The sequence below is a fragment of the Ciconia boyciana genome, chromosome 13 (genome assembly GCF_034638445.1).
Source record: "Ciconia boyciana chromosome 13, ASM3463844v1, whole genome shotgun sequence".
NCBI lineage: Eukaryota > Metazoa > Chordata > Aves > Ciconiiformes > Ciconiidae > Ciconia > Ciconia boyciana.
The window spans coordinates 1,883,393-1,895,926 of NC_132946.1; the positions used below are offsets into that span (position 1 = coordinate 1,883,393).

Consider the following 12,534-nt stretch of genomic DNA (forward strand, 5'->3'; position numbering starts at 1 on the left):
ACGCAGACGAGTGCCTGAGATCTGTCCGTGTTTTGATTTTACATGAGTTTAATTAAGGGTAGTGGAAAACATGGGCTCGCCTCATGCTTCTTGTAGTCACGTTGACTTCTTAATCTTTGTCTCCAACACAAAAAAGCAATCTGTTTTTTACCCAGGAGTAAGTATGTGGACGTGACAGTAAGTATGTGGACCTGAGGAGACAAGATGTGGGGCTTTCTCCTTCTTCAAAGCTTGAGTCAGCCCTACCCACTCAGCTAAGGGCTGATTTCAACTAGCTCTACCGAGCTAGGAGTGGCGATGTTTTTCAAGGGCATATGGCTAGACATAACCCATTTATGAAAGCTTACCAAGTTACCTGTTGTCAGCTGAACGACTGTAAGCGATGCTAGCGTCGGTCTGCGAAGCAGAACGCATTTGCAAAAATTTCCAAGCGGATGGCTGAGGCTAAGCACCCTGCTTCACAATCCCAGCACTGCGATCGCTGGGATCAGGACCTGGCCCATAGGAAGCCCGGTAACGGACAAGATGAGTTAATACGACTTCTTTAGCAGGACCGACCATGTTTTCTCTGCGGCAGAGGGTAGCAGTGGGACGCTCCTGATTTGGCAGGCAAACCAATCAGCCACACTTTCTGCTTAACATCTCTAAAATAAAAGTGATGTGAAACCGCCCTGCTCTCAGAACAGCTTTGACAATGTATTTATAGTGAAGCTACTTCGGCCGAGCAATTCAAACAAGCAGAACGCAGGCTCTTTGCAGCGCACGGCCCGAGGGAGCCAGCCAGGCTCCGGCCACGGTTTACAGCCCACTGACTTCAGCAGCTCCGCGAGGTCGGACACTGTCTTTTGCACGGGCGTGGGTGGTAAAACAGCTTGCCCTTCACATTCCCTGGGCAGCACGCTCGAAGCAGTACTTTGATATATGTTCATTTACTTGTTACTCTGAAATGCTTTGCTTGATATTCATTAGCGTTTGGCCAATATTGCTTTCAGCCATTAGTCTCTAGAAAAACAGGAGAGTTGATGGAAATATTTGAGAGGTGCTTAGAAATTCATAGTGTCCAGTAACAGAGAGAACGGACTTCCTGATTAGCAATATCTTAGCAAGCTATCACTAGAAAGCTACTTAATGCCCTCCACCCTAAGAGATCCAAAAATATCTGGAAGATCATTTATTAGCTGGTTACTCATCCACTTCTGAAATGCAGCCATTTCTCAGGTGGGATTCAGCAGTTACTGTGCAAGTATAAATGCAAGATAAGTATGCTATAAAAAAAGGCAGAAAATTTTACTAACTGAAATTGCCAGGGGAAGATTTGGCTAGCAGAATTCAATTAATTGAGATAACATTTGTTTTGAACAGAAGAGTTAATATCTCAGTACTTGCATAAAAACCAAACTGAACAAAAACCCCAAAGGGTTTCAAAATGCTTTCCAGTGGTGCCATTGCAGGCTTGACATCTCATCTAGTAAACTTACTCTTTGCTTCTTCTCAAAATATTTCATAGTATGAAAAGTTTGGGGGTTTTGGCAAACCAGTAACCTAATCTGATGTAGTCATTGGGCTGAACTCTGCTACATGAAGGTGCACAACACCTTGGGAGGAGCTAGATGAAAGGGAAATAAGATCCCTAGCTGTTTTCCAAACTGACCTCCTTAGGATCACATCATGTAGGGCCTGACCAACAAGTTGACTTCGGTGCTTGTCATCTGCTACCTGCTCAGTGTTGCAGCTAAGCAAGTATGGTAATGGGAGCAGAGCTGACAGCTACAAGGACACAGGGCAGCCTCCGAGCAGCTCGAGCCGTGCTCTGATATGCATAGCTTCTACAATTCTCGTCTGAGCTACATCAAGCTTTGCTGCCAAAGAAGCTCTCTCAGCTCAGTCCTTTTGTTATTGTCATTTCTGCTCGTGTTACACAAGAACGCAAGATCCTCAGCACAAGTTCTGGGGGGAAAAAAGGGCCACGATGTTTACATAATGAATGTGGTATTTGTAGCAATACACTGAAAATAAGAAATGCTTCGTTTCTTAACTGAGCATAGCAAATACTGAACAGGTCCTCAGATTCAAGAAAGATGTAACCTGATATAAAGGGGATCTGTGGGACGGATTGAGATGGGTGATTTTATTGTAGTGAACAATCTTGGGCCCAGGACTATGCAGTACAAACACATTAAAAGAGCCTCCCTGAAAGAGATTGTAATCTAAATCGAAAATACAGGCAAAGGCTGGTGAAACCACTATTTTTATCCCCACTTTGCAGAAGTGGAAGTGTGGCTGCAAAAGACGAAGTGACTTACCTGGAGTCTAGCAAGAAGCTTATGACTAACTAAGAACTGAATTTTGATCTCTTGAGTCTCTAGCCACGTGCTCTAGCTATATAGGCCTTGTCTTACATACTTTGCATATCTTTTACCCCATCTAAGAAGCACGACATGAGGCACAGTCACAGAATCCACTTTTTCACACTACTGGTAGCTTGGGCCAGACATCAAGGACGGAAGAAGCAGGGAAAGCCCAGCTTTGCCTGACTGTACTTCGCATTTGAAAGGAAAGTCCCCACCCAGCACCATCCAGTACTGGGACTTGAGTTTAGACCTGAAGCTTGGTGTTGTGGGAAAAATGGAAGCTTGGAAGGACTGCATGAAATAGCTGCCTGGTGTCTGCTGTGGGAAAAACATTAAACTCAACTCAGCTGTTTTCCTTCTCACAGATCTGCTAATTCAAAGCAAGGCTCCCATGAAACTCTGTGGGATTTCTTCCTACCTCTTCCCATGCAGAAAGGCTGGATTGCATCCCTGTATCTCAAAAGGAGCAGCATTGCTGAAGTCATGACTGTCTTGTGATCTTCCTTCCAAATCCTCTTTTTCCTCCATAAAGCATCCAGAGCAGATGACACCCATGCCAAGTAAGTTTGATCCCTTCTCTGACTAAAAATGATGCCTGTTTCGTGACCGCTTTGTACCGTTCCCCTTACCTAGGTCTGGTCTGCGCCCGAGCCCACACACATCTGCGCATCCACTAAAGAGCTTGTGTGTGGCACAACTGAGTGGACCAGCACGGACCAGCTCACCTTTAAGCAAGGCACACATCTGGCTCCCATTTGCTGTTGGCTCAGGTCGCAGGAGGAACAAAGCAAGCCACGGGATCTAACCCAAAGCAGCCCCTGCCACCAAAAGGACCTCTGAAGGCTGGCCACAGCTGAAGTCGCTTTCCTACAAGCAAGCAATGCCCTGTATCACACACACAGTGCTCTGTATAAGAAAGTGACTGTTACAAAATCATCAGATAAAATTCATTCACCCTTTCCAATCTGTTAATGACCTAATAAAAAAGCCAGAACTTCTCCATATAGGACCAGCTATGGGCTGAAGATCAGGTAGGAAACATGCTGGAAATAGAATCCAGACACCGTTTTATTATACTTCCAAGTGCAGATTTTAGCTACAGTCAGAGAAATAATGCATCCCTCATTTAGGTAATTATACAAGAGGTATTGCACACTAGTTTGAAAAGTAACTGAAGTCACCCAAATCTCCTCCCAAAACCTCAGGAAAGGGACTAGCATGGGGTAAAACATTTGCTATCTGGAGCAGTCTGCTATTCCAGAGAAGGGTAAGAGACAGGAAAGTCAAGGAAATACATGCTTTGTTGCCCTCTACTGTTTGCTTGGTTAAGATGCAAAGCAAATTTTCCCTGTAGCTTCGCCCCTGCAAAGCACATTGCAGTAACAGACAACAGAAGCCAAGAAGCATGATGGTATTTGCTATATGGGAGGGAAAACCTGGGACCGGGAAGAGGCTTCTGCATTAGGAGTGCTCGAAAGGAAAACCAACAGCCTGCACTAGCACAACACACAGAAGCAGAGGGCACCTTTCTGCAGGAAGCGACACAGCAAGGTCATGAGAGGCAGGAGCAGGACTCAGCAGGCCTGAGTGCCAGGACCATCGTCTAAGCACTAGACCGTGCCAGATGCTGTGAGCCCAGACAAACACCAGCCTAACTTAGCTGTATTAGCTACCCTTTGCGAGCCCAGTACGTGCAGACAGGATTTTCACACTCCAAGGAGAACAGAACAGTTTCAAAGCTTGGCAAACGCTAGTGCTGCTTGTTAAGACTTTACTTCCAGGAACGTTAAGAATAATTACAAAAATGAAGAACTGACAGCAATAACAGATACCACAGCATCAGCACAGATAAGGATACCGAGTCCCACTTATCCTTAGCTGGTAGGAACTAACCTTTCTTCCAGAGTTTTGCAAGTTGTGGCAAGTTTTCTGACATGCAGTAGATGCATGCTGCATGCCAACTACCACCATCTCTCAGCTCCCTCGACCGCGAATTAACCGTGCATCGGTACAGACACACCTGAACTGGCTGTGTCAGCCAGTTCTAAAGCATCACATGTTGTTCATGTATGCTTCCCTGCGGGACTTGCCAATCCAGGTCAGTGCTCCAGCTGACCACAACACTGACCCCCATCCCCTGTACGTTCTAACTGCTGATTTGCCTACATGCTATTAGCTGTGGTTTTGCCTTACTTATTATATTTCCTATTAGCCTACAAAATCAAGAGTTGACTTCACACAACCTTGTTGGCAGTTTCTACTGAAATGTTTATTCCTGACTACACAAAATACTGAACAGCTCCTCTCCATCATTCAGACAAAAAACCTGAACAGCCACTTGAAGAATAGAAAAAAAATCAATGCTGATAGGAAGGGGCAAAAAAACCAAAGCAAAATCTAAACCCTACCCTCTCCAAGCCTGTAAAACTCCCAACAGGAAGAAATATCACACACTGCCCATAACAGGCTGGAGCAAAAGACACGTGCAAACAAAGTGACTCTTGGGAATCTTACTGTAAACAGGAGACTGTATACACCCAACACACTGCAAAGAAATAGCTAATCCCTGGAAAAATGTTAAAGGCATAGTGGTGCTTCCACTAACATCTGCACTTGTTCCTTGCGTAAGCAACTCTGCCTCCCATTCATGAAACAGACAATTCCCTCATGGCTCCCTGCTCTTTGCTTTCAGGGGAAAAAAAGAAGAAGAAAAAAAAAAGTTACAGCTATGAATGCAAACCAGTCCATGAAAACAGCAAGTCCTTTGTGAAGCTGAAAGGTTAGCCAGGTGCCTGTTACACAGGAGCAGCTCTTGAGGAAGGTCCCATAAGCTCCTTAGGCAGCACCTGCTCCTGACTGTGCTTCGTCTTGCAAGGGCTCCTCATATTGATAGGAAACAGCTTCCCCTTTCTGGCAAACGTGATGGGATGTGCATGGCTGCGCGGTGAATATGCAGTTAACAAACGCTGCCCTTCAGAAGATAACACCCTCCTCTGCCATCCTGCTCAAATCCAGCAAGATTTGAGCTACTCCCAACTGTAACACTACCTTAATGCCGTTAGAAACATACGACAAAAAAACCACTTGAACCCCACAAAAAATCCCACTGGTCCCCACATAAACCCAAAGTCTGATCTGATGGGTAAGGACCTGCTGTACAAAATCACTGCATTTTTGCAGCTTCTTGGCGCACAGAGAATTGCGTCAATTCAGCAATTCAACTGAAAAGGACCAGTTGCGGCCCCGCCTTGTCTGATCAGTACACACACACAGAATCACGTAATCTCCGTTGAGCAATCAAGCTCAGACAGTAATATACTGACATGCAGAAGGTTAGACACACCAGCACAATATCATGCCTTTTCCTAAGGCCTCATGCGGTAGGAAAGCCAGGAATGAACTCAGTTGCTTTATTACTTTCACATCAACAGGACATATAATTTGAATACAGATATTTTTAAAACTAGATTTCATCAAGTGCCTTTAGAAGGGAATTCACAATTTTCTGTACACAAATACAAGTATCTTCCATATAAATTCCTTACATAGGATGCAAACTTGAGATGTGGTACAAATGAGCAGCAAAAAAAATCCCCCCCTCCCCACACAGTCAAGACCACAGAGATGACGATATGCCTGAGAAACATCTAAGTCAAAGCTCTTCTGCAAAGCCATGAACATGAGAGAACAGAGTGCAAGCACATATTTTACCAAATGGCCACTTAGCAAAGTTACAAACCGCCCTAATAACATCCTAGCAGCCACAGCTGGTGGTCTCTTAATGGGAAGCATTTGCTAAAGACACTGGCTTCAGCTTTAAGGCTCTTCCCCTACCCCTGCACCACTGCCAGGACAGCAGAACAGTACATGCTGGCAGAAGGGGCTTTTCCTTCTGCACACCTCTACCACCTCCTTGAACAACACAAGGTGACAAAAAAATGTGTTGCCACAGCTGCTCCCCCTGATTTTGAGCAGGATACACGTTTATTTTCCTCTCCACACTCTTAAGAGGTGGACAGATGCTCCAGTATGGTGGAAGGTTACAGTGCACCTGCCCATCACCAACCGCTTGCCAGCACAAGACAGCAGCGGCCCTAGGACTCAGCTGTAGAGATCGAGTGCACTCGCACAAGTAAGTGCAACTCACCGCCCTGGCCCATTTTCAGTATTAAGATGAAAAAGGATGAGACAGAGGTTTTACCAACCTGCTCATTTATGCTGAAGCAAATTAGGAAGAAATCTCACCATCTGCTTCATGGGTGATGAAATTGTCCCAGAGAATAGATGAGGGCAGATTGGAAAGGAAGAACAGTAAATTCCTCCTTTAGCACAACCAAGTCCAGAAGAAAATGCTTGTCCACACTCCCAGCTGCTGAAGAACTGGGTAGTTTAGGTCATGCCTGACACAAGGGGGTGGGCTACAGCCTTTTTCTTGGTCCTCTCCCCACTAGTGGATACCAATGTGCTTCATTTTGAGGATTGAGTTTAATACTAAAAAGACAAAAAACAAGGGCTGGAATTTATTTGTTCTGAGAACCTCAACATGCCAATAGGGAAATTTTCTGAGCACTTTTAATAACCTGAATGATACCTTCAAGTCACAAGTCAGATTGCATACTTCATGAAGTACCTTATAATCAGTTTTGTTGGGTTTGTGTTTAGAAATGTTACTACATAAAGAACTTCAAGAATAACAAGACCATAAAATTTGTCTTATACTGTTTTAACAGGTCCAACCTGAAAGAACTTGAATACGCCATAAAACATTAAAAAGTATTTCCAAAGTTCTTATTGCTTTTTTAAACACTAAGAAGCCCCATGCACGCAGGTTTGAAGATCAAAGTTCTTAGATATGAGCTAATGCTATTATAAAAGTACCATTAACATTTCCAGGTAACACTCACTCTATCAGCAAGAGTAAATTTACAAATGTACTGTAGTGCATGAAATAAGGAAGCTCACTGAAACACACAAGAAAACCTCAGCAGGAAGTACAGAATGAAAAAGCCTACTATTGTCATGGTTTGTGCAAAGTCCTGCAAACTTTTCACAGCCAGAAGTGCAATAAAGGCATGATGTCACTATCTATTTTAAAATCTTGAAATTATTTTGACTTTTTTTTGTAAGCTGTCTCTTTTTATAGAAACATGTGTTTACACGCATTGTCATGTAAATCGTTTATGCTACTATTCCACTTCAATCTGAAATTCACATTTATGTATCAATACATCGATGCAGTATAGGAAAAATACACACAGCATGGATTCTGACCAGTGTCTACAGAGGGATTCTACCCTAGGAGCTCCTTGGAGTCCCCTCTGCAATAAATACTACGTAAAGCTGACACTGCAGTCTTAAGCAGGACTCAAATACTGCAGGGGGCCTGTAAAGTCCTTTTGTTCTAGAGAGATTTTTAGCTAGGGGATAACACCAGAATATCAACCAGGTCAGCAAGTACCAATCAAAAATTTCAAAACACAAGTGACATCTCAAAAATACTGTATGCTAAACAAAGCTGAATATGCTTCATTACAGGTATCAGTCTCGAGCTATTTTCACAACTGACAAAAGTTCACAGCAGAGATAAAGAGGTTATCTGCTTTAAGAATAAGTAGTTCAGTAGAACTTATCATCATACCACTTCTGGATCCAAAGAAAATTAGCAATCAATTTAAAACATTTGAATTTCACCCAGTTGATACTTCACTCCATTCATCAGATGAGGGGCTTTTTTTGTTGTTTTAGTCTCTCTTTCTACAATGTCCTCTTACATGATAAGTTGAAACACAAAAATAAAATGAGAAACCTGGGCTCCATGATTTTAGTATTTAAATTAAATGTACCTGCCTTCAGGCCTTTTATCAAAGGAACTGGATCCAAGCTTAACAAAAAGCATTGGAGATCTCAGAAAGAGAAATCCAGGGATACAGACTTGGCACAAAACACAGCATGAGTTTTCTCTGTCAGAACAACAGAAATGAAAATCACAATTAATCAGACGCATTTTCTAAAACATCAGGATAATGCCTGCAGATAAACGTAAAATGCTACGGGGCAGCCCTCTACAACTGTGTTCAGGGAAAAGGAATTCTAGTCACAGAAATAAGCAAATGCCCCTAAAATAAGGAAATGTCATAATGAAAAGTCTCCACGAGTTTGTCAGTGACTTAATTTCATGGGTTTCTGGCAATTCCCATGTCAAATGTAAGGCCTCAGTCCCTCAGGTAATATATTCATGTAATCATTTGTCACAATACTATTAGGATAAGATTTTCAAATTTACTTTTAGAATTTGTTTACCTTTATTTCCACAAGCCATATCACTCACACGCACAAGCACGCAAACACACAGTTATTGACTCACACATCTCCCTGTAGTGACTCGACACCAGATTGAATTAGGCTGTTAGACTTCCAAAGCAGTCTCTACGGATTAATCACAACTACCATCTTTCCAACCATCTCGCCAGCGCTCATCCACACGAGAGCAGTCAAATTCAGATTTCCCCAGTTTCCTGTTCACTTCATTATGAAGAAGACACAACCACTGGGAGAAGTTATTTCTGTTGCTAGTATCAGGCTGATTTGCACGTAATCTGCAAACAGGGAAGAGGAAACAAATGTTACTTCTTTACAGTCACCAACTTCAATACCCAAAGCAGGCACATCGCGCACAGACAACCAGAGTCGCCTTTTCTGCTATTGCAAGATGAGTCCCAAAGAGACCCCAGAAGAGAGCGCACAGACATCAGTAATATATATATTGTATATATTGTCATATATTGTCAGAGGCCAAAGCTCCACTATAAAATACTAATGGCTGCAACTGGCTTGGTTTCATTCAATGCCTAGCCTTGTCAACTGGAAAAGACGCAGGAGTCAAACAGCTTATCTATGACAAAAAGCAAGAAGTACTTAAGTTCATCAAAACACCAAATTAAAAAAAAAAAGCATAATAATAAATGAAAAATACTACGCAGTTGTTTTATCATGTGATGCCTGCTAAATCAATAATTAGGTTTCATCATCCAGAAAAGAGGAGTCGAAACTTTCAAGAAACAAGTTGACAGTAACAGGAGTAGAAAACTTTATCAAACGTCACAGCCCATGCCCAGTCTTTGCCAACTGCTGAGGTTGCCAATAAAGGGGATTTTCTGGAGTAGAAGAACATTTGCCTCCTGAAAACCAGATTATTGCAGGTCCTAGTCTAATCCCACAACTGAGCATAAATCCAGTTTGAACCAGAAAATCCCAGAATAGCCTCAGGGAGGCCTTGGAGACAACACACAACCTCACAGCATGAGAAAAGGTATTTGTTTTCTGAGTAAGCCTAACTCTGATTGATGCAATAATGGAAGAAACCACTTCAGGTAGCTACAAACCCCACCTACAGGAAGAGCTGCTGATAGGCAAACAGCTGCTGCAGCCCTGCATTTCAGGCTAGCCCTTTCAGCAGCAGCCACCAAAAAAAAGGATGAAGCAACTCACCTTTCCCTCAGATCCTCGGCGCAGTGCTCGCAGGGGTAAAACTTGGAGAAGAGGTTGATGAAGTCCCTCATCTCCTTCTGCTGGGCACCGGTGGGGTGGTCGGGGTAGTACGCTGCCATGGTGTGCAGGAATGCCCAGGTGTTGCGGCCCAGCTGCTCGCTGTCGAGGGGACAGTCCGGCGGTGGCTCTTTCTCCTCCGCGACCGTCGGGTCCTGGAGCAGGAGAGAAGGTTGTGAGGGGATGACGGTGCTTGGTGGGGAAACAGCCCCTTTGCACTCAGGTGGGAGGACAAGATGGGGGGACACAGGCTCTTCACACCCTCAGCGGGGGGCAACGGCTGAGCCCCCCTTTGCACCCTGTGCGGAGAAGATGGAGGCCCCGTTCACACCCCCACAGAGAGGAAACCCTGCCCCGGCCCCTTCACACCCCGAGGAGGGGACCACGCAGCCCCATCACCCTTGGGGCGGCAGGACAAAGGCCCGCTTCACAGCTCTGCAGGGGCTGGAGGTACGACAGCTCCCCGGGGCTGACAGGGGAGGCTCCCGCCGCCGCCGCCCCCCCCCGCGGGAAAGCCGCCGTCTCACCCCGCCGCCCGGGGCCGCCCGCTTCCTCTGCTCGCGGAGCCAGCTCTTGAAATCCGTGCAGGCTCGGCACGGCTTCTTGGACGGCTCCTCCGCCCCGGAGCCCGCGGCGCCGTGCGGGACAGCGAAGGGGAAGGCGAAGGGACCGCTCTCGGTGCCCGGGAACGGCGAGCCGCCGCGACCCGGCCGGCCCTCGCTGGGCGCCGCCATCTTGGCGCCGCGGTGCACCACGGGCCGGGGCGGCCGCCGCGGGAGGCCGCCATTTGAATTGTCCCCGGTTTCCCTCAGGCGGGAGCGGGCCGCGGGGCCGGGCTTCGGCCTCGGGAGGGCCTCGCTGTACCCCCGGCCGGGCGCTGGCTCGAGGGACGGGGCTTTTCCCGGGTCTGGGTGAGGAGGCCCGGCCCAGGCATTCGCCGTTAAACACCACACACAGAAGTGCGCGTTTCTGATGGTTTTTGCCCCCAGAGCAGCAGGCTCTGGGTTTGGATCTTGTGTTTGGGGAGAACAGGGTGAGTTTCTCTTCACGCGGCGCAGTGACGTGAGCCTCCTGCCAGCGCTTGCCCACCTCACATATATATATACATATATACACTGTGCGGCAGAGCTCGTGGCACGGGGCAGCTCTCCTACGTGCCGGCGGTGGCGAAGCACGCCTCAGCATTATCTCCAGCACAGTGATACCGTCAACAGTGTGATTTAAAGAAGAAACCAGTAGATAATTCACTTCCAACTCGTGTACCTGTAGCAGAACACACCCGTTATCAAATTTTACGTGTTTTAACACCTGTCACGCTTGTAAAACTATATTGAGGAAGGATTTACTTACGTCTTTCCGAGAGCGTTTGCACGTGTTACACGAGGGCAGGTATGCTGAAGAAGTGAGCCCTCAACTGCGGCTGGGTGCGGCTGGGCTGCTCGGGGGTGAAGGAGAGCCCAGGCCTTGCCCCAACTCTTCGGTCTCCAGTGGACATTCAGCGGCTTTCCTTTTACTCCTGCTGAGCTACAGGCTTGCAAGCACATGAGGACGGTGACCCAGTTTCGATGGAACCTGGGTGATGGTCCAGCCCGGCATCAGCTTCAGAGCTGGGTCTCCCACCCTGTGGAAATGTTAGTTAGCTGCGGCTTGGCACCATGCTAAAAGTGCAGATAAAGCTTTTGGCCGATTCATCCTGTAGTCCGGCGGGTATGACCACCTGAAGCGCATCCCACAGCCAGCCTCTGAGACACAGTGGCCTTGGGAAGTTCTTGACGGGGGTTCAGAGGATGAAAAGTCAAAGGGCAGCACAGCTTTGTTCTTTTCCTTCTTTTTGGCTTGACGCTAGAGATTTTGAGGCCACAGGATAAGTCTCCCACTGTGGACAATGCACTCTAGAACATGAATTTTGTATCCACTTCCACTTTTCACCTCTTCATGTCCTGCAGGTCAAGTGAAAAATATGATTATTTTGTTTAATGCAAACAAATGTATGGCCAGGATGGAGCTGGACAAAAATATAATCTTAAGAAATCTTGTATTGGCTGGCTGGGATAGATTTTTGCCTCCCCTCCCTCCTTCTCTTCCCCTTCAGGCAGCACCAGCCCTTTTCCTGGCCCGTCAGGCAGTCGTGGCCTGGGAGCCTTCTCCTTAGCAGCTCCTGCCCCTACAAATAGCTGTACTTCTCCACATCCTATTCCTTCCAGGCTGTTTCATAGCCTATTTGAAATGCGTCTTGAGTCTTTTGCCTGATGTTAAGGGCTGTTGTGCCACCAATTCTGCAAAGACACAATTTGTATGAAAGTTGCTGCAAAAATACTGCTCATTTGCAGCTGTTATCCTCTGATATATTTAACACAGCATGGTGTAAAATGTTTAGTAGGTAATGCATCATTTTAGAGAAAATGCTTCAAAGGCTTGCCTTCGAAAAGATTTCAAAACTTAGTGTGCTTTACGTTGAAATGGCTGATCTGTTTCCTGGTCTGCATAGCACTGAGCTGATAATCTGGATCTCCATCTTTGGGCCTCCTATTTACCAGTGCCTCATATTTTTTTATTTGCAATTTCATGAGAACATTTCTTTGCTGATATTCGTGAGGGAAGGAGAAGAGAGATGAGTATCTGATAGGAACTACTGAAA

General features: G+C 45.9%; 1 protein-coding gene across 1 annotated transcript; it reads right to left on the reverse strand.

Moving 5' to 3' along the window:
* Positions 1 to 5,726: 5,726 nt before the first annotated feature.
* Positions 5,727 to 10,664, reverse strand: GFER (growth factor, augmenter of liver regeneration). Its single transcript, XM_072878596.1, has 3 exons — positions 10,424 to 10,664; positions 9,840 to 10,051; positions 5,727 to 8,947 (listed from the first exon to the last, which is right to left on the reverse strand). The coding sequence occupies exons 1-3, from the start codon at positions 10,628 to 10,630 to the stop codon at positions 8,785 to 8,787; spliced, it is 582 nt and encodes a 193-aa protein (XP_072734697.1). The 5' UTR covers positions 10,631 to 10,664; the 3' UTR covers positions 5,727 to 8,784.
* Between the last annotated feature and the right edge of the window lie 1,870 nt (positions 10,665 to 12,534).